This window comes from Sapajus apella, unplaced genomic scaffold, assembly GCF_009761245.1.
Source record: "Sapajus apella isolate SASKATOON/1434 unplaced genomic scaffold, GSC_monkey_1.0 scaffold111, whole genome shotgun sequence".
Lineage (NCBI taxonomy): Eukaryota > Metazoa > Chordata > Mammalia > Primates > Cebidae > Sapajus > Sapajus apella.
The window spans coordinates 1,928,559-1,955,651 of NW_022437051.1; the positions used below are offsets into that span (position 1 = coordinate 1,928,559).

General features: G+C 39.4%; 1 protein-coding gene across 4 annotated transcripts in view; it reads left to right on the forward strand.

The window, feature by feature from the left end:
* The window catches only part of CUL2 (cullin 2), an 82,330-nt gene that overhangs the window by 19,300 nt on the left and 35,937 nt on the right, over positions 1-27,093 (forward strand). For all 4 annotated transcript variants that reach the window (XM_032259663.1, XM_032259660.1, XM_032259661.1 and 1 more), the window contains exons 3-6: positions 6,684-6,786; positions 9,067-9,161; positions 16,505-16,610; positions 21,721-21,803. In XM_032259663.1, the coding sequence (XP_032115554.1) occupies positions 6,684-6,786; positions 9,067-9,161; positions 16,505-16,610; positions 21,721-21,803 (387 nt within the window). The remainder of the gene's footprint in view (positions 1-6,683; positions 6,787-9,066; positions 9,162-16,504; positions 16,611-21,720; positions 21,804-27,093) is intronic.

Sequence of the window (27,093 nt, forward strand, 5' to 3'; positions counted from 1 at the left end):
TTCAGTTGCTAATATTAAGCCGAATGTGGATGCAAGAACAGTAGAGTTCTTTAGACCAACAGAAAATCATTTAATTCATTACAACTGCAGTAGGCAGTAAGGAACGTTTGTTAAGCCAGCTATGTTCTGGGCACTGAAGATATGTAAAAGCATGATGACATTTTAGAAGGCTTCATAGTTTGCAAAGTTTTTATATTTTTTATGTTATTTGATACCTCAATCAAGTGTATCAGATCAGTGGGACAAAAATAATTACTTGACTGGACTTGCCCAGGGTCACACAGGTGGTGATTGATGGAGCACAGGCTTGAATATAGTATCTTAAACGTCCAATTCCCTGTGCTTTCCAGTATATCTTGAGGATAACTGATACAGATTCTGCCTTTGAATTGCATAGCTAATTTTTCTGTGGAACATTATGGATTGATTTGCGGCGGGAATCTTAATTAAAGTTAAAAGTGTTAAGGCTACTTGTATGTTAGTGAGATTGGGCTAAGCAAGTCCTTAGGTGCTTTTAAGGGTATTTTAACTAAAATAATGAGCAGAGAGGGAAAAGGAGTTGGTTGTAGATGACTACAAGAAGAGGGAAAATGAACATGAGATAAAAAGATAATTGAAATGTGTTTTTCATCATTGTACAGTATAGACAATTTGTTGGGTTTTAAGTGGTTTTGAAATAGATGATTTCCCAGTAAAGTAACTCCTTCAGTCACTGTTATATTTCATCCATCTAATATGGTTTAGTTATTCTTTTATTTTTATAATTTATTTTTAGAGATAGGGTCTCACTCTGTCACCCAAGCTGGAGTGCAGTGGTGTGACCACAGCTCACTACAGCCTAATCTTCCTGGGCCCAAGAGATCCTCCCACCTCAGCCTCCTGAGTAGCTGGGACTACAGGCATGTGCTACCACACCTGGCTGATTTTTTTTTTTTTTTTTTTTTTTACTGTTTTTGTAGAGATGGGGTCTCACTACGTTGCCCAGGCTGGTCTTGAGCTCCTGGGCTCACTCAGCGCTCCCACCTTGGCCTCCCAAAGTGCTAGGATTACAGGTGTGAGCCACCATGCCCAGCTGGTGGTTGGGCCAGTTATTCTTCACCTGATCATGAACTTTCTCTTCCCCCAAAATTAAAAAAAAAAAAAAGTCTGCAAAAATAATGATTAAAGAGTATAATCTTTTGATTTAAATTTTGTTTTGGAAAGTAAAAGGCTGTGTTACTGTTACAAGGAACATTCCTTCCTTTTCCCTGTTATTTTGCCCAAGAATATAAAATTCACTTCTGAGCCTTAACATCTTAACTGGAAATTTTAAGGGCCATAAAATGGAAATATTTTGAAAAGGAAAAAGCAGGTCCCCCCACATTGTTTCAAATGTGCTTTATTATTTGCACTTTTAGCGTGCACTTGGGGGGGTGCGAATATGTATATAACACAAATATGGACAAGTTCATAAAATATGCCGTTGCACAACTGTAATGCAATTATCACGTAGGTAAAGAATATTAATGGAATAGAACTTCGTCAGCGTTCACTATAACCCCCCGAAACACATGGCCCGCTGAGTTCACAAGCCTACCCATTTCCCTAGGAGCTAACCACTATCTTGATTTTTGTGCCTGTTGTTTTTGTGGTTCTTTTTTTGTTAGACATAGTGCAGTGATCTCAGCTCATTGCAGCCTCCATCTCCCGGGTTCAGGTGATTCTCATGCCTCAGCCTCCCGAGTAGCTGGAAATACAAGCGCCCGCCACCATGCCTGCCTAATTTTTGTATTTTTAGTAGAGACAGGGTTTTGCCATGTCGGCCAGGCTGATCCTGAACCCCTGGGCTCAAGTGATCCATGCACTGTGGCCTCCCATAATGCTGAGATCACAGGTGTGAGCCACTGCACCCAGCCTTTTGTGGTTCTTAAATGGTGATTTCTTTGATGTTTGGACTTTATATAAATAGAATAAATGATAAAGATGAATTTTTTTTTTTTTTTTCTTGTGGCAGGGTCTCATTCCGTTGCCCAGGTTGGAGTGCAGTGGTATGATCTTGGCTAGCTGCAGCCTCCACCTCTTGGTTTTAAGTGATTCTCATGCCTCATCCTCCTAGTAGCTGGGATTACAGGTGAGTGCCACCATGCCTGGCTAATTTTTGTTATTTTTGGTAGAGATGGGGTTTTACCATGTTGGCCAGGCTGGTCTCAAACTCCTGACCTCAAGTGATCCCCCCTGCCTCAGCCTCCTAAAGTGCTGGGATTACAGGTGAAAGCCACCATGCCCAGCCAGTGGTGAATTCTTTTATTTTTGGACTTGTATAAATAGAAAGGCCGTACCTGGCCCTGTTCTAGTTTACTTTTACTCAAAGTTTTCTGTCTTTTATTAGCTGTGAGGACAGATTTCCACACTCCAGTAGCATAATGTAGACATTTTCCTGCTTGAGAAGTGGCATTCAAAAGGTTATAGTAAGTTCAAAATGATTGTTAAGGGAGACTTAATATTGCCTTCCCTCAATGTATTTCTTCCAGGTAGGAAAATCAGTTCATCCTTCCACCATTTAAACCCAGGCATATTCTTGTCCTCATTTCTTTCTTCCTTTTTTTTGAGACAGAATTTTGCTCTTGTCTAGGCTCAAGTGCAGTGGTGCAACCTCAGCCTACTCCAGCCTCCGCCTCCCGAGTTCAAACGAGTCTCCTGCTTTAGCCTCCCAAGTAGCTGGCATTACAGGCACGTGCCACCACACCTGGCTAGTTTTGTGTTTTTTTTTCATAGAGACAGAATTTTACCTTGTTGGCCAGGCTGGTCTCGAACCCCTGATCTCAGGTGATCCACCCGCCTCGGCTTCCCAAAGCGCTGGGATTACAGGGGTGAGCCACTGTACCTGGCCATGATTTCTAGTTTATATTCTATCAGGCATCTTTTTTCAAACATAGATAGTTTTGATGTCATTGGAAAACGTTGAGGCAGGTGATCTGTATCCTTGACACTTCACAAGTGTTAGAAGAAGAAGGTATTAGTAGAAGGTCTATACATAGCAGCCTATCATCCTTTCTTGAATTTTATTGATTGGAAAATATTTTCTCTATAGTCAGGTGTGTTTGGTGCATCAGCAGCTGCCTCACCCTATTCTAAATTATATCAGGCTAATTGATATTTGATGTTCACATTGATTCTCTAGCTGTGCACTTGAGAATTTTCCATTTAATTAGTCATTTTTTTATCCTTGCTTGCTAATTTATGATTTCATAGATATTGCATTTGTATTCTTTCTCATGAGAAATGTCAGCAAATCTGACTGGGCGCAGTGGCTCACACCTGTAATCCCAGCACTTTGGGAAGCCGAGGTGGGTGGATCACCTGAGGTCAGGAGTTCGAGACCAGCCTGGCCAACAAGATAAAATCCTGTCTCTACTAAAAAAAAAAATACAAAATTAGCTGGGTGTGGTGGCAGATGCCTGTAATGCCAGCTACTTGGGAGGTTAAAGCAGGGGAATTGCTTGAATCTGGGGGCAGTGGAGGTTACAGTAAGCCGAGATCACACCACTTCACTCTAGCCTGGGCAAAAGAGTGAAACTCTGTCTCCAAAAAAAAAGGAAATGTCAGCAAATTCTTTTTTACTGGTTTATTTATTTTTTTAATTGTCAAATCCTTTTTTGGTTGTCTTACCATTTTCAATTTTTAGATTACCTTGACTTTCATTCCCATTGTAAAACTCTTCTTGTTTTTGATCCACGGCATAATAAGAGTTCATAATGTTAAAACTCAAAATTAGGGCCAAGCTTAGGAAACACCTTTTAGTAGAGAATGTGAAATAAATAACTTTGCTGCTGCTTAGGACTGTCTTTTGGTTGCAGCTAAGAGATTTCATTCTGTAACAGCTTAGTTTCTGTCCGAGACATTTTTAAACTGGAAAGTTCGTAGAGGAGTTTGTGTATTCTGCTTCCCTAAAAAGTGACTTAGGAAAGATAAATCTAGGGAGAGAATGTTTAAGTTGAAATCTGACCTGTAGTTATTTTGTGTTTTTTGTCTTTTAAAGTGTCTTGTCTATAAACAAATCATAAGTGAGCGTTGGAGGTTGAAAAATGCCCAATTCCGTAGGTGTTCTTCATAAGGGCTCAACATTTCCAGGTTGGTTGGATATTTGAATAGAGAAAAAGAACATATTTAATTGGTTAAAATTATGCAGTGGTTTGTAAGTTAAAACATGAACTTTAAAATTTTATTAAGGTGGATTCATTCCCCTAAAAAGGTACTTAGGTTCTGACAGAGCCCCACAGTGCAGAAGTACCACATGTGGAATGAAGTGGGGAAGTCTCCGTGCACACCTCTCTTGTGTAGATCCTTTCTCCTTAAGCTGGAGATTTGGCACAAATCCTTCCAGCAGATTTCATTTACATTTACATGCAGTGGATATATTGAGATACTAATTTTCGTGATGTGAGACATTTGGGCACACAATTAGCATATCATGCAAAAATCATGGTATTGAATAATTTTAATTTTTCAGTACCAATTAAGTCATGTCTTTTAGAAAATTTGCATACTTATTTCTAAGTAAACATGTATATGGCTTTAGGAAGACATAGTTGGAGCAAATAACATTATGTTTTATGAAAATTCTAGAAGTAGGTATTCAGAACCTTAAAAGATTATGTCCACATGATCTTTGTTAAAAGGATTTAATTACCAATTATTACTAAAAATAAGTAAGGCTAGGTGTGGTAGCTCCTACCTATAATCCCAGCACTTTGGGAGGCCAGGGCAGAAGGATTGCCTGAGCCCAGGAGTTTGAGATCAGCCTATGCAACACGCTGAGACCCTGTTTCTAAAAAAAAAAAAAAAAAAAATTAAGTAAAAATATAAATAAATATTACAAAGCAAGGGTGAGAAAAAAATATATGTGTAAAGCTTAAAAATATATAAATAGAAATGATCAAAAATTTATAAGTAAATGTGGAGAGGGCTGCTTGTGCTTTCTGGGGTAAGGGTACTAGGTAAATGGAGCATGTGAGATTGTCCTTCAGTAGGATTTAATAAATCGTCATGTGCTAGGACCCATGCCGGGGAGCTGGGAGTATGGAGTTAATAGGCTAATGTGGATGGGAAAGGCATAAGTAAATTCTACTGTATAGAAATAAATTTTCTGGAATGCATACAGAGTTAAGGGGGCATAGAGGAGGAAAAATCTCCATCCCTATTTTTAAGTAAATGTTTTTATTTCATAGTATTTCCTGATCTTTGTGTTAAACATAAATACCTGACTCCACCCTGAGTCACCAACCTTATTTCCAGTTCATATCTGCATCTTTAGTTAGGCTGGTCTCAGATTGCTCACAGGTTCTTTATCTTGCACATTTGACAGGCAGTTTATAAAGCACTTCAAGGGTCTTACAGGAACTGTGGAGATGTCAGGGAAAGGTTCATTATCTTTGGAGGCAATTGGCGGTGGTCGTCATACCAATCAGATGCCTAGCTTTAACATGGAACAGTCCTGGAGTATAAGCACCAGGAGGCCCTGACCTCTGTGTTGCTCTGGTGTCAGCATTCCTGTTACCTCCAGAATGCCTTGTCACAGTAATTGGAGGCAGCATGTGAAACACCTAGTTCCCAGAACCCTAATCTGATGCCGTGTCTGGCCCCAAGGTTATAAATGGGCTTTGCTTTAAGTCTTATCTTCTGTTTGTCTTGGTATATAATGTTTCTAATTATTGGAGATGTTGAGAAGATCCACTAAAGCAAAGGATATTCAAAAAAAAAAAGGAAATTCTAGCCCAGAGAGGCTAGGAAACTTGGTTAAGATCACTAGCTAGTGAAAGGTAAAGGCTCAGGTCTTATTTCGTTCCACTCCTTCTGTTATCTACCTCTGGTGAGACCTAGCAAGGTACTTAATTGATGTTCAGAAACTTAATGGGTTAGTTGATATTACTATTCATGGTATGTTTCTTCTGATAGAGTAACTAAATGTGGAGTATCCTGACTACTATGATGTAGGCGGCTGTGTCAAATGAGTAATTTTTGTTTAGCTTCTCAGAATTGCTTAGACATATCTGCCTCTTGTCATAGTCCACAGGCCTTCATTGATAACCATGTTAATGTTTATTCTAATATAAACCTTATTTTATAGGATTCTGGGTAATTTGTTTTTCCAGAAACCTCTGGATTTTAACCTCTCTGATAAGAACCATTTTCCTCACAGTGTCTTCAAGTAATTCTCTATAAATACTTGTAGAACGAATAAGTGAATGAATCTTATAGTGCTTTATTTATTTATTATGATACAGAGTTTTGCTCTTGTTGCCCAGGCTGGAAATGCAATGGTGCAATCTTAGCTCACCTCAACCTCCACCCCCTGGTTTAAGTGATTCTCCTGCCTCAACCTCCTGAGTAGCTAGGATTACAGATGTGCGCCACCACACCCGGCTAATTTTGTATTTTTAGTAGAGACAGGGTTTCTCCATGTTGGGGTAGGCCTCGAACTCCCAACCTCAGGTGTTACAGGCATGAGCCACCTCGCCCAGCCTGTAGTGCTTTTTAAAGTCAGCATGGTTATGTATTCTACCTTTGTCACATGTATATAACAGTGTTATATATATTATAAGCCTAAACCACACAAAAAAAGAAATTTTTTAATGCCTGACAATTTAAGTCTCATGTTTAGAAATTGCCTGCAATAAATATGAAAACCTTAATAATTTAACTAGTGATATCTATGCTTTATGTGTGGCCTATCCTGAACCCCTTGGAGAAAGACTTTATACAGAAACTAAGATTTTTTTGGAAAATCACGTTCGGCATTTGCACAAGGTAAGTAACAATACATGCATGATATAAATATGTTGATAGTTGCGTACTTTACTAGTTTGCTGTTTTCCAGTGTAGAACTTGTATCAAGATCAGCTTGTTTTGCTGCTGCCGCTTTTTTAAAATATAGGGTCTTGCTCTGTTGCCCAGGCTGGGGTGCAGTGCTGCGATCATAGCTCACTGCAGCCCTGGCTTCAGTGATCCTTCCACCTCAGCCTCCCAAGTAGCTGGTACTACAGACACACACCACCACACCCGGCAATTTTTGGTAGAGAGGAGGGTTCTGACTATATTGCCTAGGCTGGTCTCAAACTCCTGGGCTCAAGTCATCCTCCCACCTTGGCCTCCCTTGTTTTTGCTTCTTAATTAGCAGTTTAAAATTGTATACATATTAAGATCTTTCAGTCAAGCTTTGTGTTGTTAGGGAAATCAGTTTACTTGCTCAGCATCATGTAGTTAGTAAATGAAGGAGAGGGTCAGCTCAGGGCTTGTTCAGTTTTACAGTGTGCTCCTGTGTCCTCTGGGTAGTGTTTATACAACCACGTTTTCCCTTGTTTTTTATTCCTATCTCTGTAAATCTCTGTCTTGATTATTTTCAGCTTTTTAGCTGCCTTTCATATGCTATATAAAGTCTTCCCAAAATCTAAAATTAAAAAGGGAAATGATAAGTGATGATAGAAGCTGTCTCTGTGACCAGTTTTTTGATTAGGATGCCATACATAGAGGGGCAGCAGCACAGACATGATCTGTGTATAAACAGTGGATTTTGCAGTATTTTGCCATAGACAGCGTTTCGAACTTAATTTAGACTACTGATCTAATCAGGAACTGGAGGAGATAATTTAGTGCCTGCGTGAGAATCTTCACTCTGCTTTTTATTAGCTGTTGTAACCATGGGCAACTCACTTAACAACTACCTTAGGTATGAACTGAGCTTTGAGTTTCTTCATCTGTGAAATAGAAATGAAAAAACCCAGTTTATTTAAACTAACTCTGCACGTGGTCAAGAGCAGATACTTCTTTAAATGTTAAGAACTGGCCTGGCGCAGTGGCTTATACCTGTAGTCTCAGCACTTTGGGAAGCTGAGGCAGGAGGATCATATGAGGCCAGGAGTTCAAGACCAGCCTGAGCCAATATAGTGAGACACCAAAAAAACCTCATAAGTAGGGCACAGTTGACTGTGTGCTGTTTCCCTGAAAATACTAAAAGGAAATGCTCTACTTTTTATGGTATATGGCATGTACATTTCATTTAGTGTTCTAATGTAAAGCAGCTTTGATGGTAAAGTGGTCTTAAAGTGTTTATGTTTAGTATATTAAAGTTCTGCTATTGTAAGCTGGTGAGGTTTGATTACATCATAAATGATAACTATAAGACATTAATACAAGGCCGGGCGCGGTGGCTCAAGCCTGTAATCCCAGCACTGTGGGAGGCCGAAGCGGGTGGATCATGAGGTCAAGAGATCGAGACCATCCTGGTCAACATGGTGAAACCCCGTCTCTACTAAAAATACAAAAAATTAGCTGGGCATGGTGGCGTGTGCCTGTAATCCCAGCGACTCAGGAGGCTGGGGCAGGAGAATTGCCTGAACCTGGGAGGTGGAGGTTGCGGTGAGCCGAGATTGCGCCATTGCACTCCAGCCTGGGTAACAAGAGCGAAACTCCGTCTCAAAAAAAAAAAAAAAAACATTAATACATTTTTTGCAATTTTATATTTTAGGTTATGTTGTAAGTGTGGGTTTTTTTTGTTTTTTTTTGTTTTTTTTTTTTTTTGAGAGACAGAGTCTTGCTCTGTTGCCCAGGCTGGATTGTCCTGGCATGATCTCCGCTCACTGAAACCTCTGCCTCTTGGGTTCAAGTGATTCTCTTGCCTCAATTTCCTAAGTAGCTGGAACTTACAGGCATGTACCACCATGCCTGGCTAATTTTTTTGTATTTAGTAGAGGCCAGGTTTCACCCATGTTGGTCAGGTTGGCCTTGAATTCCTGACCTCAAGTGATCTGCCTGCCTCAGACTCCCAAAGTGCTGGAATTTACAGGTGTGAGCCACCACGCCCGGCTTAATTTATTCTCTGTTATGGATGCTTCACTTTCATATTGAAGGCTCACATCTTTCCCAGTTGTTTCATTTTTAATAAAGGTAGTTAATACGTATTGTGTAAATGTAATTTTTACTGCTTGAATTATGTAAATTATTTTAGAACATTAATTTTGATATGTTTTACAGTTGACAGTAAAAACGAATGTTGCTTTTCAATTAAAAATATTTTTCCTGTTTATATAGAGAGTTCTGGAGTCAGAAGAACAAGTACTTGTTATGTATCATAGGTACTGGGAAGAATACAGCAAGGGTGCAGACTATATGGACTGCTTATATAGGTGAGTGTGCCTTTAAAATCTAGACAAGCCAAGCAGTGTTGCCTGCATTCTCAATGATTGACAGGATAATTTTTTTATTACCTATTTTCCTATTCACATGTGCAGAACTAAAGCATTCTCTCCATCATGGACTTTTCTCTGCTTTCGGGAAAGGTCTGTAACCTAGGTAAGGTGGGTATTTAGGAGCCAGGCAGTGTGTGGAACATTCTGTGAAAAGTAAACTGTACTCAGTGGCATGGCCCTGTTTCTTCTGATTGTTTGCAGCCTGCGGCACGTAATCTCAACAGAGATCAGTGTGGAAACTCAACTTGCATGAAACTTAGTGGGAAATCTCAGCTCCTGTCCCCTCGATATGTTCTTATTATTTGACTCTAGCATTCAGTATTTTCTGTTTGATGCAAACAATGTTAGATAGATGACTTGTTATTTTCCCTTTGAAGTTCTGTATCCCCCATGCTCTAGGCATATTGAATTACTTGTTTGATAATGCCCATGGTCTCGCCCATCTTCCTGCCTTTCCTTGCTATTCCATCTGCCTGGATTGCTTTTCTCTTTTTCTCTTTTTTCTTTTCTTTTTTTGAGACAGGGTCTAGCTTTCTCACCTAGGCTGCAGTGTAGTAGCATGATCTTGGCTCACTGCAGCCTCAACCTCCTGGGCCCTAGCAAGCCTCCCCCTTCTCCCCAGTTGCTGGAACAACAGGTGCGCACTGCCATACCCAGCTAATTTTGTTAATTTTTTTGTAGAGATGCAGTCTCACTATGTTGCCCAGGATGATGTTGAACTCCTGGGCTTAAGCAATCCTCCTGCCTTAGCCTCCCAAAGTACTGGGATTATAGGCATGAGCCACTGTGCCCGACTAAATTAGTACTATTAAATTGGTGCTACTTATGAACTTTTAGTAAATGTTGTAATATATATAACGTGTTTATGTATGTGTGTGTAAAATGATATGGGGTAGTCCATATCTCCATTTTTTACAGAGGGAGAAAGGAATGCTGAAAGCATGATTTTATTGAAGTTCACTCAGCTAATGAATCACAAAGGCAGGATTTAAACCCAGATCAGTCTGAACCCAAAGCCTTTCCACTTAGCTACTTCATTCTACCATAGTCTTGTTCTAGAAACATGCCATTTCACTGAGGTAGATTCTATTCTCATCTTTTTCTTGTATAGGCATACTTTGGAGATGATGTGGGTTCAGTTCCAGACCACCACACAGTAAAGGGAATATTGCAATAAAACAAGTCCCACAAGTTGGTTTCCCAGTGCATTGTGACGTTTATGCTGTACTGTAGTCTGTTAAGTATGCAGTAGCATTCTCTAAAAAAAATGTGCACACCTTACTTTAAAATTACTTTATTTATTTATTTATTTATTTATTTATTTATTTTTTGAGACGGAGTTTCGCTCTTGTTACCCAGGCTGGAGTGCAATGGCGCGATCTCGGCTCACTGCAACCTCCACGTCCTGGGTTCAGGCAATTCTCCTGCCTCAACCTCCTGAGTAGCCGGGATTACAGGCATGCACCACCATGCCCAGCTAATTTTTTGTAGTTTTAGTAGAGACGGGGCTTCACCATGTTGACCAGGATGGTCTCGATCTCTTGACCTCGTGATCCACCCGCCTCGGCCTCCCAAAGTGCTGGGATTACAGGCTTGAGCCACCGCGCCCGGCTAAAATTACTTTATTACTTAAAAAAAAAAAAAAAAATGCTGTTGATCATTTGAGCCTCCAGTGAATTGTAATCTTTTTGCTAATCTTCTTGCCTCAATGTTGATGGCTGCTGACTGATTATGATGGTGGTTGCTGAAGGTTGGGGAGGCTGTGGCAATGTCTTAAAATAAGACAGCAATGAAGTTAGCGGCATCAGTTGACTCTTTCTTCACAAAAGATGTATCTGTAGGGTGCAATGCTGTTGGATAGCATTTTACCTGCAGTAGAAGTTCTTACAAAATTGGAGTCAGTCCTCTCCCCCACCACCACCTTATCAACTAGGCTTATGTAATATCTGAATCCTTTGTTGTAATTTCAACAATGTTCACACCATCTTATTAGGAGTAGATTCTATCTCAAGAGACCACTTTATTTCTCATCCGTAAGAAGCACCTTCTTATCCATTCAAGTTATATCATGAGATTGCAGCAATTCAGTCCCATCTTCAGGATCCACTTCTGAGTTCTTTTGCTGTTTCCACCACATCTGTAGTTACTTCCTCCTCTGAAGTCTTGACCCTCTCTAAGTCCTCCATGAGGGTTGGAAGTGTTAACCGAAATGAGTGACCGAGGCAGGTATTTCAATCGAGGTTTATTGAGCCAGTTTAAGCATACACCCAGGAAAAATGCAAGGCACAGATTCATCTGTGGCTGTTTTGTGCAAAGAGGTTCTCAAGAAATTTAGTATTTATACATTTTCCTTAAAACATGAGGGGTGGCAGCCGTGAGGCAAATGGTTACCTACTTGTCAGACTAATTAGTGCCCAGTAAATCTACATTTAATATAAGGTAAACCTTTGAAGCACAAGTAAATAGAGGAAGAAAACAGTTGTGCAGATATCTCAGGGGGAGGCGAAGGAATGATTACTCTCATCGTGCCTTTGCTCTGTATCTGGCAATATCACCTAAGAATTGCCACTTACCAGGTGGATGCTAACAGACTTCAGTTTTTAGAAACTAGACTTTAGAGGGCAGATCTAGAGTTACAATTGACACGTCCTTGTGTTACGGGAGGACGTACATTTTAAAGGTTTGGAGGCTAGCAAATAATTTGTGCATGAGTGACTCTTTGAGGTAGGGGTAGTTATCAGGAAATGGCTGAAATTTTTTGCCTTACTATGGGGATCTGGCTAATACATAATGTTTCGACACAAAGTTGTAACAATTATTCATCCAGGAAGAGGATGGCCATTTAGCATGACTCAGCCTCTGAGCTTAAATTTTTCTTTGGCATTGGAGGTTTGGGGATCCTGAGATTTTATTTCCCTTTACAGAATCAATATCTTCTAATCATCTGTTCATAATGATATTTAGACCTTCTCCCATGAATCATGAATGTTCCTTTTTTAATTTTTGAGATGGAGTGCAGTGGCAGGATCTCGGCTCACAGCAGCCTCTGCCTCCCGGGTTCAAGTGATTTCTCCTGCCTTAGCCTCCCGAGTAGCTGGGATTACAGGCACACTCCACCACACCAGGCTAATTTTTGTATTTTTTTAGTAGAGACAGGTTTCATCATGTTGGCTAGGCTGTTCTCGAACTCCTGACCTTGAGTAACCTGCCCACCTCAGCCTCCCAAAGTGCTGGAATTACAGGCATGAGCCACCGTGCCTGGCTGTGTGAATGTTCTTGATAGCATCCAGAATGGTGAATCCTTTCCAGAAGGTTTTAAGTTGACTCTGCTCAGATCCATTAGAGGAATGTCTATCTATGACAGCTATTGTCATAGAAATAGTAGAATAGAATAGCAATAATATTAAGAATAACACAGTAATTCTTAATAATAAGATTTGAAAGTCAAAATGACTCCTTGATCCATAGGATGCAGTATAGAAGTTGTTAGCAGGCATGAAAATAGCATTAGTCTTTTTATTTATCTCCATCATAGCTCTTGGGTGACCAGGTTCATTGTGTGGTGAACAGAAGTATTTTGAATCTTTTTCCTGAGCAGTAGGTCTCAACAATGGGCTTAAAAAATTCAGTAAACCATGCTTTAGACAGATGTGCTATCATCCAGAATTTGTTGTTCCATTTCTAGAGCACAGGCAGAGTAGACTTAGCATGATTTTTAAGGGCCCTAGGATTTTTGGAATGGTAAATGAGCATTGGCTTGAACTTAAAACTACAGCTGAATAGCCCCTAACTAGAGAGTACACTTGTCCTTTGAAGCGTCGAAGGTAGGCATTGACTTCTCTCTAGCTGTGAAAGTCTTTGATGGCATCTTCTTCCAATAAAGCTGTTTTGTCTACGTTGAAAATATGTTTAGTGTAGCCACCTTCATCAGTGGTGTTAGCTAGATCTTCTGGATAACTTGTTGCAGCTTTTCCATTAGCTCTTGATTGACAGAATAAATGGCAAGACATGTACTGTTGCATTATGCCTGAGTAGAACAATTAGATATTGCCCCTTGGTAGAGTATAAACTATTTTAAGAAATTATTTGAGGCTATTCTGTTTCATGATTAGAGTCTAGAAGATATATATCTTTTTTATTTTTTTAACTTTTGATCCCAGATCTTTTTTTTTTTTTTTTGAGAGTTTTGCCCTTGCTCTATCACCCAGCAGTGGCTTGATCTCAGTTCACTGGAGCCTCCACTTCCTGGGTTCAGGTGATTCTCCTGCCTCAGCCTCCCGAGTAGCTGGGATTACAGCCAGCCACCACCACACCCGGCTGATTTTTGTATTTATTTGGTAGAGATGGGGTTTCATCATTTTGGCCGGCTAGTCTCGAATTCCTGACCTCAGGTTATCCACCTGCCTTGGCCCCCCAAAGTGCTGGGATTACAGATGTGAACCACCGCGCCTGGCCATTACTTTATTTTAAAACCTTATATTTCAAGCTTACATTTTATTAAGAGTAGAAATCTGCAATAAGAAAGACATAGTTAATGTAAGTTAGTTTCAATTTTATTCTGTGAGGAAAAGAGAATACTGGTTTGCCCTAGCAGATACAAAGCATTTAAAGCTACACTAAATCACTACATTGGCTCAAGAATATACATCCAGATCTTTGAAATGGATTTAGTGAATTCAGGCCTGATCTGCAGATCTAGCATCTGCTTCTATTTTGCTAAACAGTTTACACTTAATACATAGGTAAAGGAAGCTCCTGTAGAATTTTGAATAGGGAATAGGGAAGTGACACCCTGACAGCAGAATTTTTAGGTAAATTAGAGATGCCAGAAACTGAAGTAGAGCCCAGTCATAAGAGTGTTCCACATGACCTGGGTAAAGGGTCAGCAGGTACATCGGAAGTCAAAGGAAGTAGTGGGAGGAGGTGATGAATACTTCAGGAGAGGAAGACTGACTCATTAAAGAAGGCAAAATGGAAGGATGAGATAAGTGATTCTGATGTTTTAGGTGAGGTTACTGGAATGGTCTTGGTGCCAGTGACCAGTGTGTCCCCAGTGCCTTGCATTGCACCTGGCACACAGTACACCTTCAGCTGATACATGTTGAATGGGAGTGGAAGACCTCTCCTGGAGTTTCTGTGCCAGCCCTGCCACTTAGAAGCCGATTGACCTTTGGCAAGCCTTTTAACCTCTCTAGGCTGCAGCTTTCTTATGTGTAAAATGAGTATCATATGAGTACCACATATATCTGTCTAAGAATATTCAGCCACGGCCGGGCGTGGTGGCCCATGCCTGTAATCCAAGCGCTTTGGAGGCCAAGGCGGGTGGATCACCTGAGGTCAAGAGTTCAAGATCAGCCTGACCAACATGGTGAAACTCTGTCTTTAAAAAAAATAATAATTAAAAAAAAAATAATATTCAGCCACATAAAATGCTTAGGGCTGTGTCTGATAGGTGGTGTCAATAAATCTTTGTGGTTACTTTTATTTCCTGGTATTCATGGCTTTTATGATCTGGCTGCAGGCTGCTTTTCCAAGTTTGTATTTTACTGTTAGCTTTTGCTATCCTTGCTGTCTGGAATGTTATCCGTTTATATTCAGTAATTCATTCATTAAGTATTTTTTGAGGACTTGACTTTTGCCTGCCACTACTGTGGATGCTGTACAAGATGGGGTCCTTGCTTTGTAGACCTTACATTCTGAGAGGAAATGAATGTGCAAAAAAAAGAAACCAGTAAAAGCAGACTTATTTTATATAGTGGCAAGTACTGTGAAGAAGGTAAAACAGTTAAGCATTAAATTTTTACTTGCTTAGGGCAGGGAAGTGAAGGTTAACTCCTCTGGGGGTTCAGGGCAAGGCTGAAAGGTGTGTCTGCCCTGTGAGACTCGATGAAAGGGGACCACCCTTAGAATATCTGGGATGGGGCACTTAGGTGAAGAGGCCACCCTCTGTCTGCCTTTTACTTTTGTCTCTCAATCTTATTCCTCTTTCCTCAGCTGGAAGGCATGGTTGGAAACTCAGCATGAAATTTTGACAGTTACAGCGAGGATAGAGAGGAAGGAATAAATAGAATTTTGAAGGGGAAAATAAACAGTATGATGTTGTAACTTCTGGTCAGAGGATGCTAAAATGTCAATTGGTATATCAGGATTGTAAGCTGTGGAATCTAGAGCCTTGACACTAGTGAATATGGAGGTGGAGCTTGTGTAAGTGGTTGTGGATATAACACTTTGGAGTCAATTTTCTAGGAATTATTATTTCTTTTAGAGACAGAGTCTCACTCTGTTGCCCAGGCTGGTCTCCACCTGCTGGCCTCAAGTGATCCTCCTGCTTCTACCTCCCAAAGCACTGGGATTATAGGCTTGAGCCACCACACCTGGCCAGGAATTATGTGTTTAATTGTTTACCAAAATTGTTTTGGTTGTCTTTGCTTTTAATTTGTCTGTAAATGCTGAGTGGACCTTCATTTTGCTATAGTGAGCCTTGAAAGGAGTATGTATTCATATGTAGATTTCATGGGTTGTTACCTAAAATACTTGTATTGTCAGTAGCTGTCTACACTAGTGGAACCTCTCAAATGAATAGTTTCAGGTGTTGATCATTAAAAGCATTATTACAAAATCTAGGATCCTAAAAAGTACACAGTTGAACATTACTACGAGTCCTTTCTCCATGATCGGTTTTATTTTAGAATTCTGTATTCATCTCAGTTATTCTTAGAGTTCATCACACATTCCTTAGTCTTGGAATATATTAAACATTTTCATTATAATCCATTTTCCTCTGGTAGACAAAGTGTTCTTATATCTGTCAGTCTTGTCCATACTTACTATCTGTAACAGTCTGTTCCATTTTCTTACCTACTGATTGTGATCTTTTTTAAAAATGAAAAATTGCATTTCTTCCTGGTGATTAGAATGTAAATTAGAAACCTAACTTGACTTTGATCTTTTAACCATTCTCTGTTTAATTTTTGGAAAGTGGACTTTATCTTGACTTTCCCAAGAAGGGCCTGGGAAGTAGCAAGCGAGATTGTAGAAATTCTGAAACTTGGATAAGAGCTATTGGGTTAGAAGGGTATTTATAAGACCTTGCAGAGAAAGGTGGGCTGATAATTTTAATTTTTATTATATTTCTAATCTCTGCATCATTTCCTTTGGATTTATTCTAGGCTATTCCATGACTGATGTGTAACCTTAAAAATATTCTTCCGAAGTTGCAAGTTATTTGCGTTCCTACTGACTTTAACTTAATATCCAATGATATTACATTTATTTTCCAGGTATCTCAACACCCAGTTTATTAAAAAGAATAAATTAACAGAAGCGGACCTTCAGTATGGCTATGGTGGTGTAGATATGAATGAACCACTTATGGAAATAGGAGAGGTAGGATGTTCTTTAAATGACCGGCAAACATAAGTGTGTTTTTGTACATTGAGGTAATTTGATTCAGCAGCATTTTTAAGGACACTGATTTGGCTAGCTTAAAATAGTCAAGATTTAAAATATCCTAAATAAAATGCTACAGTGATGTCCTAAGAATCCTCAGATAGATAAGAGGAATGAAAAAGATATGACAGGCCAGGCGCGGTGGCTCACATCTGTAATCCAAGCACTTTGGAGGCCAGGGCGGGCGGATCACCTGAGGTCAGGAGTTCAAGACCAGCCTGACCAACATGGTGAAACCCTGTCTTTAAAATAAATAAATAAATAAAAGAAAAAGATATGACAGTTACTCTTTTAATAATTAAATTTATGTTGGGTGAATGATAGGGTTAATGGTTCTGCATTGTGAAAAAACTCAAAAATTATAAAGTGTTGACAGCCCTGTAGTTGAAAAGTACAGACGACAAGAACTTAAGACAGGCTAGAAGAGCAGAAACAAATTTATGGATATAACAAATTTATTGTAACTTTAAAAGTATTAAATTCAGAGTAAACAAATGGGCAGTTCGGTCAATTCGATAAAGTTCTTGTACAGTGCAAATTAAAATACAGGTAATTGTACTGATTGGGAAAGAAATATTATTGTACAAGTTTATTCATTTATCTTTATTGAATAGCCAGGTATTGGGGACAGAATGGTGAACAGACAGAAAGTCTCTGCACACAAAAGCTTGTAGACTCATGTAAGGGAAGCAGATGCCAAATAGGAAATTAATGTTAAATTGTGATTTGTATTAATGAAGGAAATAAATGGCTAAGAAGCAGCATTAGTAGACATTTAAGTTACTGTAATCCTTTCTGAAAGAAATTGATGAGTCTTTCTTTTAATACAACTTAAAATATTTAATACATTTTGACCAAGTAATCCCAAGTCCTAAGTCTAGTGATCCATACTTGGAAAATAATAAATATGAGAAAAGAGTTTAATGTTTAAAAGTATTCTTTGCAGTCATTGTTAAGAGGGTGCCTAGCATCCAACATTGAACAGTAAAAAGCATGGGAGAAGTATTTATCCTATATGATATGATTCTGTTATAAAGGTAGGCAAATGGATAAATTAAAGCAGAAAATTGTTCATACAAACTTCAGCAAAGGGGAAATGGTTCATGATAAAATTTAGACACAAAATTATAGGTATACGTTGAATACAAATAAAATTGTACGGAAAAGATGATGTAGAAAAAAAGATCAATGAGAAATACCAAAATGTTTATGGTAGTTGCTTCAGTTAGTAGGGTTATAAGTGAGTGATTTACGTAGAATTTTCCCTTATCACCAGCACTGTCAAGCACACCTCTCTTCCCGGAGGAAATCACTGAAAACAATTTGGTTTGTATCTTTTCTGAACTTTACCTGTGTATTTACAAATATGCGTACACACACACACACACACACACACACACACACAGAGAGCAGTTTTGATTTTATTTTTCAAACTGCGATATAATGGCACATATAAAGTTCTATATTTCTTGCCTTTTTGTTATTAATGTCTGTCTTTTTATGTAAGTTTGTTTTTTGTGAAAGCTTAATATTCTCTGTAGATACAGCATAATTTTTTAAACTATTGTCTTAATTTTTAATTTTTTTTTTCTAGGAATATATTCTTTTTTTTTTTTCCCCATTTATTTATTTTATTGCATTTTAGGTTTTGGTTAATTTTTTGATATTACAAAACTGCAGTGAACACCACTATTCATTTATTCATTCATTAAAGTTTTTTTTTTTTTTTTTTAAAAGACAGAGTCTTTTTCTGTCACCCAGGCTGGAGTGCAGTGGCATGATCTTGGCTCACTGTAACCTCCGCCTCCCGGGTTCAGGCAGCTCTCTGCTTCAGCCTCCTGAGTAGTTGGGATTACAGGCGCCTGCCACCATGCCCGGCTAATTTTTATATTTCGAGTAGAGATAGGGTTTCACCATATTGGCCAGGCTGGTCTTGAACTCCTGACCTCGTGATCCGCCCACCTCAGCCTCCCAAAGTACTGGGATTATAGGCATGAGCCACTGCACCTGGCCCATTCATTAAGTATTTTTGAACCCCTTTGTATTGAGTATGTTGAATATAACAGTGAACAAAGTAGAGAAAAATCTGTTTTTTTTTTTCACCCTCTCAACCCAGCTTTTCCCGACTGCGGGAAGAACTGGGAAGAGAAGGTGAGAAAAATCTTAACACTCACAGAGTTCTATTTATATGTGTATCTCTTGGTACAGGAGCAGAATGTTTCATAGAGTGGGTGTTGGGGAGTAGAACCTCTGTCGAAGCACATCCTGAAGTTTGACAGCTCTATCCCATTGCCTTTCAGAAGGGCTTTACCAGTTTGCCCTTCCACCACATGTGTAAAATACCAGGTTTTCATGTGTTGCCTCCCCAACCCCCATTCATACTATTTAAGAAGAAAGAAAGGCAAGACTTTGAACAGTGTTCCTTGTGGGAAGACAGATGCTTAGTCACCAATGGATGCGAATAAAATTACCCTAGGAAAACAATAGATGGATAGCCGCAGCCCATCTGAATGCAGTTAAGGTAGAAACAGAGAACAAACAGAAAAAATCTGTTTTCAGTACTGGAATAATTTATACTCTATGCGGGGAAAATATATTTGAAGTTTAAAGGCCTGAACGTGAACCGCAAAGCTTAAAAACTTGGAAGGCAGAGTAGGAGCACACACATGCCTGTTAGAAGGATCTCTTAAAAAACAAAACATACCCGTGATAAAGGAAAAGATTGGTAAATTTGAGTGTATTAAACTCTAGCACGTTTTTACCAAAACACTGTAAAAGAAACTGAGCAGCTGATTTACTGGGACAGACTGTGAAACTTTCAAGGAATTAATTTCCACAGTATATATTTTTAATACTCCAGCTCTTTCATGCCTATCATCCTAGCACTTTGGTATTCCCAGGCGGATGGATCATCTGAGATCAGGAGTTCAAGACCAGCCTGGCTAACGTGGTGAAACCCCCTTTCTACTAAAAATATAAAAAAATTACCTGGGCCTAGTGGTGTGTGCCTGTAATCCCCCCTACTCTGTAGGCTGAGGCAGGAGAATCACTTCCAACCTGGGAGAGGGAGGTTGCGGTGAGCCAGGATTGCAGCATTGCATACCGGCTTGGGCAACGAGCAAAACTCCGTCTCAAAAAAAGAAAAAAAGAAAATCCAGCTTTTATTAAGAACAGGGACAAGCTTTAACAGACTGATGGGCAAAATTAGGAATAGGCGTTTCTCAGGGAAGAAACCAAAATGGACAATAAACGTTAAAGAATCCCCAGCTTCATTTAGTAAAATGAGAGTTAAAATCACAAGGAGACACCATTTTATGCCCAGCAGATTGGCAAAGTTTGACCAAAGTCTGGCAGTACCACTTGTTGTCAAGGATGGGGCCTAATGGGAAATCTTGTCCTTGGCCATGCAAGTATAAATTAGAAAATTATTTGACTTGATTTAGTAAAGCTGGATGAGCACTTGATTGTTCAGTCCAGAATCTCAACTTGTAGGTGTATATCAGAGAATCTCTTACTTGTGTGGGCCAGGTGATACATACAGGAATCACAGCATTGTTTCCAGTAGCAGGAAATAGGAATCACAAACACATCAGCAGTCACCAGCAGCAGAGTGGAAAAATAAGTCACGGTGTATTTATACAATAGGATGCTGTATGGCAGTGCCAGCGATTGAACTATGGCTGTATATTTCCATTTGGAGGGGTTTCACAAAATTCTAGATTGTAATAACCTGAGGGGAAAGGAGGAGGATAGCCGGGACAATGGTAATGGTGAAGTTGTATTTCTTTTTTCTTTTTCTTTCTTTTTTTTGAGACAGAGTCTCCCTCTGTCGCCCAGACTGGAGTGCAGTGACATGATCTCAGCTCACTGCAACCTCTGCCCCCTGGGTTCAAGCGATTCTCCTGCCTCTGCCTCCTGAGTAGCTGGGATTACAGGCGCGTGCCACCACACCTGGCTAATTTTTGTATTTTTGTTAGAGACAAGGTTTCACCATGTTGGCCAGGCTGGTCTGGAACTCCTGACCTTGTGATCCACCCCCCTCAGCCTCCCAAAGTGCTGGGATTACAGTCGTGAGCCACCATGCCCGGTGAAGTTGTATTTCTTAAACTGAGTGGTGAATACAGGGGTGTTTTATTACTCTTTTAACCAACTTGCTGTTTTATGTTATTGTGAAATTTTTCATAATTAAAACAGTATACAGCCAGATCACATGATTAACATAAATCCTTTGTTTCTGTTATGGTTGGGTATCTATAGCCCATTTGTAGTGTTGAGCATTTAACAATCAAATTAAGGATTTTGTTGTTGTTTTTGAGACGGAGTCTCACTCTGTTGCCTGGCTGGAGTGCAGTGGCTCGATCTCGGGTCACTGCAGCCTCCACCTCCCGGGTTCAAGCAATTTTCCTGCCTCAGCCTCATGAGTAGCTGGGATTACAGGCGTGTGCCACCACACCCAGCTAAATTTTTTTTTTTTTTTTTTTTTTGAGACAGATTCTTGCTCTGTTGCCCAGGCTGGCATGCAGTGGCATGATCTCGGCTCATTGCATGCAACCTCCACCTCCCGAGTTCAAGAAACTCTCTCAGCCTCCCGAGTAGCTGGGACTACAGGCGCGTGCCACCACACCCAGCTAATTTTTTGAATTTTTGGTAGAGACGTGGTTTCACCATGTTGGCCAGGCTGGTCTGGAACTCCTGACCTTGTGATTCGCGTGCCTCAGCCTCCTAAAGTTTTGGGATTACAGGCATGAGCCACCACCCCTGGCCTAAATTAATGTTTTATAATAATCAATTATTTGTATAAGATTTTCAACTAATAATGAAACCTTACTAATGTTGACAAGGCTAGTAGAATGGTCATTGATATTTCAAATAAGAAATGTATTTTCTTTGAATTTTAAAATTTTTGTTTAGGTTTTATTTGAATTTTGAACTATTAGTATAAATACTTTTTTTGATGAGTATTTTTACTTGAAAAAAAATTCTTGAACAACTGTTAAAAATATACGCTAAGTAATTCAGTCTTAATGATTTTTGTTTTTCCTGGCAGCTAGCATTGGATATGTGGAGGAAATTGATGGTTGAACCACTTCAGGCCATCCTTATCCGAATGCTGCTTCGAGAAATCAAAAAGTAAGTGCTGACATTTGTCTTGCTGAGTGAATTTTATTTTGTTGTTTGATATGGTTTTAAAGTAGCGTCCGGCTGCATAGCTGGTGACTGGCCTTGGGGCTGGTTTACAGTAATGAGCCTTATTTTACTTCTAAATGCCAGCATTTTTAAGCTGTTTTCTTTTCTTCTTCTTCTTTTTTTTTTTTTTTTGTTGTTGTTGGGGGAGCTCTGGTCTTTTCTTATACTCTAATATGCTTAGTAAATAAATAAGTACCTTAGAGAAGCGACTCATTGCTTTTCAGAGCTGAAACTCTTAGACTTTCTAGGCAGTGCCCTGCGTTGCTTGTATATATTATTTGTTCAAATCCCAGTGAGGACTACCTATTCAAGAAAACAGATTCTTCTAGTTAGTTACCTCTTAGCCTCAGTGTTATAATCAATAATGTGGATAATTTTGTGAGATAGGTTTGTGGGAAAACAGGTTCCCTCTCTCCCGGTGGCTCACAGTGGTTGATGCTTTTACCCTAGTGCTGTGTGAATACAATTTGGTACAAAGAACACTTTCCTGCAGAGTCCACAATAGAATGTCCTTGGATCAGCTCTGGCTCAAAGACTCTCCAAAACGCTCTGTTAGTCACACAAATATACATCTAATTAATTCCAGGTTACTGGAACTGATGTTATAGGAATTATCTAGACCAATGAATTGTGGTGTAATAATGGCCACTCCACCTACATCTGTGTTCTTCAAGAAGACCCAAAGATGGACTTTTTAAATATGAGGAATACTTTGTCAAAGCCATGGTACTTAGCATGAGACTCCTGGTAGGAAGTAAGAGATTAAACATACACGCCCACCCCCATGCCTCGCATAAGAGGATAAGAGGATATTTTTACATTTTTAATGCCAAATAGAAAGTAGGTGGTAGCAACTAGTAACTTGATTTTTAAAAATTGTCAGTGACGGTTTTAATGATTCCATTGTTTTCAGAGAGAGAGAGCTGGAGGGGAAAGGCAATAGTGAAGCAGTTGGGTGTAACCATTGTTTTTCTTCCTCTTTTCTTTACAAAACTATGAACTAAAAGAACACTCCCAACAAAGCTTTTAAGTTCTAATATCATTTCTTCTGCTAAAATATACTCTTTTTTTTACTTGGAATTCAAGTGTTTTACTTTAAAAGTATAGTGACAATATTGTTACACTTTCTAAATGTACTTTGGTGAAATATCTTTTCAAATATAGTTTTGTCTCAACCTAGTAAATATTTTTAAGTGTGATCGTTAGTTTGCTAAAAATGAGTGTGATGAAAAATGAAAGATACTGTGTAAGAAAAATAATACAACTGTAGGATATTAATTCTGGAAAAGGTAGATTATCTGGTGTGCTTGTCTTATTTTGTTGTTAATCATCAGCTTCTATTAAAGCATTGTTTCATGTGCTTTACTAAGATCTCCCTTATTCTTCATGACAGCTCTCTCAGGTAGAGTTTTGCATGTTACAGTTAAGGAAACTAAGGCATATTAATAATAATAGAAATTAAACACAGGAACTACATACTAAAAAGATGCATGCTAAAAATTTTGCATGCATCTTCCCATTTAATCCTCACAACACTAGAAGGCTGATACCATTACTGTCACCATTTTACTTCCATGACATCTTGACATGCAAAAGTCAGTGGCAGTGGTCTGACTCAGATCATTTCACCCCAGCCTCCATCTAGTAATAATTCTAGGGATTCACATCTGGACTGATCTGATTCTGAATTCATTATGCCTGTCCTTTTTTTTTTTTTTTTTTTTTTTGAGACCGAGTCTTGCTCTGTCTCACAGGCTGGAATGCAGTGGCACGATCTCAGCTCACTGCAGCTTCCGCCTTTCGGGTTCAAGCGATTCTCCTGCCTCAGCCTCCTGAGTAGCTGAGTGCCACCATGCTTTGCTAACTTTTGTATTTTTGGTAGAGACCGGGTTTAACCATGTTGGCAAGATTGGTCTCGAACTCCTACCTCAAGTGATCCGCCTTCTTCAGCCTCCAAAAGTGTTGGGATTACAGGCGTGAGCCACCATGCCCGGCCTTATCCCCTTTTTTTTTGAGACAGAGTCTTGCTGTGTTGCCCAGGATGGAGTGCAGTGGCGGAATCTTGGCTTACCACAACGTCTGTCTCCCGGGTTCAATCGATTCTCCTGCATCAGCCTCCCAAGTAGCTGGGAATACAGGCTTGCAACACCACACCCGGTTTATTTTTGTATTTTTAGTAGAGATGGGTTTCACCATGTTGGCCAGGTGATCCACCCACCTCAGCCTCCCAAAGTATTGGGATTACAGGATTGAGCCATTGTGCCTGGACATATTTTATTATTTCTAATAATTCGTGCTTGCTTTTGGATTTTCTGTGTAAGCTATTGTAAGTTGAAAGTTTTGTTTCCTGCCCATGTGTGTGTTTGTGTGTGTGTGTCTGTGTGTGTGTGTATGTGCATATTTGTTATCCTTAGCTTTACTGCGTTGGCTAGGACCTCCAAAGAGAGGCGATGGATAATGAGGATCTTTGTCTCATTTCTGACTTTAAAGATTGTGTACCTAACATTTCCTCATTTAATATAATGCTTCCTCTAGTCTTTTAATACTCATGATCAGAATAATGAGATTAGCAGGAATTGGTGATGAATTTGATAAAAATGATGTTTCTTCTTCTATTGAGTGAAGTATATGGTTGTTGCTTTTTTTTTTTTTTTTTTTTTATCACTCTCTTAATGTGATGAGTTACTTCTATGGATTTTTTTTCTTTTTCTTTTTTTGGAGACAGTCTGGCTCTGTTGCCCAGGATGGTGTGCAGTGGTGTGATCTTGGCTTACTGCAGTCTCTGCTTCCTCCTGGGTTCAAGCGATTCTCCTGCCTCAGCCTCCTGAGTAGCTGGGATTACAGGCACCTGCCACCACGCGCAGCTAATTTTTGTATTTTTTTTTAATAGAGACAGGGTTTCACCATGTTAGTCAGGCTGGTCTTGAACTCCCAACCTCAGGTGATCCACTGATCTCGGCCTCCCAAAGTGCTGGGATTACAAGCATGAGCCACCATGTCTGGCCTAATTTTTGTATTTTTTAGTAGAGACATGGTTTCGAGATATTAACCAGGCTGGCCTTGAACTCCTCAGGTGGTCCACCCTCCTCGGCCTCCCAAAGTGTTGGGATTACAGGCATGAGCCACCGTGCCTGGCCTGTTTTTGGATTTTCTAATATTAAACTATTCTTGTATAACTAGGATAAAGGGTAGGTTGATCCTTGTTCATAACAGTTTTTATAGCATTTGATTTGCTGATGCATTATTTGGAATTTTGCATCTGTCCCCATGAGTGGAATGGGCCTGTGATTATTCTGTCTTGTAATATCTTTGTGTTTGGTATACAGCTTAGCCTTGTAGAATGAATTCATGGGTATTCCCCTCTTTTTCTTTTGAAAAGAAAAGTTTGTATACAGTTGGGATTATCAGCTTCTTAAATGTTTAGTAAAACTGAAAAACCGTTGGTGCCGGGGTTTCTTTGTAAGATGATTTGTTTGTTTAAGAAGATTTTTAACAATGGCTCAGTTATGTCAGCTTTTAAGACTGGTCAAACTTGTATTTCTTCTTAAATCAGTTGTGATTTTTTTTTTTTTTTTGTGCAAAATCATTGGGAAGTAGTTGTGTAACAGTATTCTCTTTAAAAAAAAAAAAAAAACAACTTTATTTGAAGTAATTTTAGATTCATGGAAGAGTTAGAAAGCGGTTTTGTGTAACCTGCACCTAGGTTCCCCTAATGTTACAATAGATAGTATATTTATGAAAATGGGTATAACATTATTATTATTTTATATATGTATGTTTTATTGCACTTTAGGTTCTGGGGTACATGTGCATGGGTATAACATTATTAACTAAACTACAGCTCATATGCATTTACCTTAACACTGATGTTCTCATTCGGTCCAGATCACAAAATCACATTTAGCTGTCATGTCTGTATTCCGTGGAGTCTTTCCTTTTGATATATGACCATAAAAATTTTAAAGAGTAGTGATCAAGTATTTATAGAATGTCCCTCCATTTTTTTTTCCCTGATGTTTTCTTATGATTAGACTGAGGCTATGGGTTTTTGGAAAAATACCAGAAGGTAATGTGCCCCTCTTACCAGATTATATCAAGGAATAGATGGTGTCAACATGACTTCTCATTGGTGATAACTTTGATCATAATCATTTGGTTAGTACGTTGTTTTTATGTTCACCTGGAATAATGTCTTCATTCATAATATTGCTTATTCACATTTTCCTTTTTTGATCACTTTTATTAGAGGTGTTCGTATTTTGTTGGGTTTGATTTCCCCTAAAGAACTAACTTTGGTTTTATTTTTTATTTTTACATTTGTTTGAGACAGAGTTTCTCTTTTGTCACCCAGGCTGGAGTGCAGTGGCGTGATGTTAGCTCACTGCAGTTTCCACCTCCTGGGTTCAAGCAGTTCTCTGCCTGAGCCTCCCGAGTAGCTGGGATTACGGGCGCCTGCCACCATGCCCGGCTAACTTTTGTATTTTTAGTAGCTATAGGGGTCTCACCATATTGACCAGGCTGGTCTCAAATTCCTGACCTCAAGTGATCTGCCCACCTCGGCCTCCCAAAGTGCTGGGATTACCGGTATGAGCCACCATGCCCAGCCAGTAACCCAGTTTTTAAGATAATGAGTTGGTTTGCTGTCATCCTCAGGTGACCAGTTAGCTTTTTAAACTTTACCAGGATGAACTCAGACTTAAACTAGTGAGGCCTACCTCACTTTGTTAAACTCTTCTCCTAGTGGCGTATATTAGGTTCTTTCCAGTTTTTCCACCAACACCACTCTTGTGTCTGTTGCGCACATATGCCGATGTTTGCTTGGGGTCATGTCGTGTGCACTTAGAGTCTTTTCATTGTGTCCTCCAAAGTATCTGTTCTTCCACCACAAGCAGAACAAGATAACAGGTCAGACCATTATTTCACCAAATTGAATGTGGGCTTAAGAAAGAACTAAGCCCACCATATAAGGTCACACATGTAACCCAAGCCAAGGAAATGAGCTCACATGTGTGACCTTATGTGAACGAATTAGTGATATCAGGATTCTCTATGACTGACCGAATTACTGCAGCCATATTAATTCATGTACGAAAAACGTTTCCCAGAATATCCAAATAATTAAAGGAAGAATCGAAGAGGATTAGAGGGCTTCAGAGGCTGGGAGGGACTCTAGTATGTAAAGGTAATTGCCTGGATGCTTTTCCTCAATGCTTTTCTTAAATTACGGAAAAGT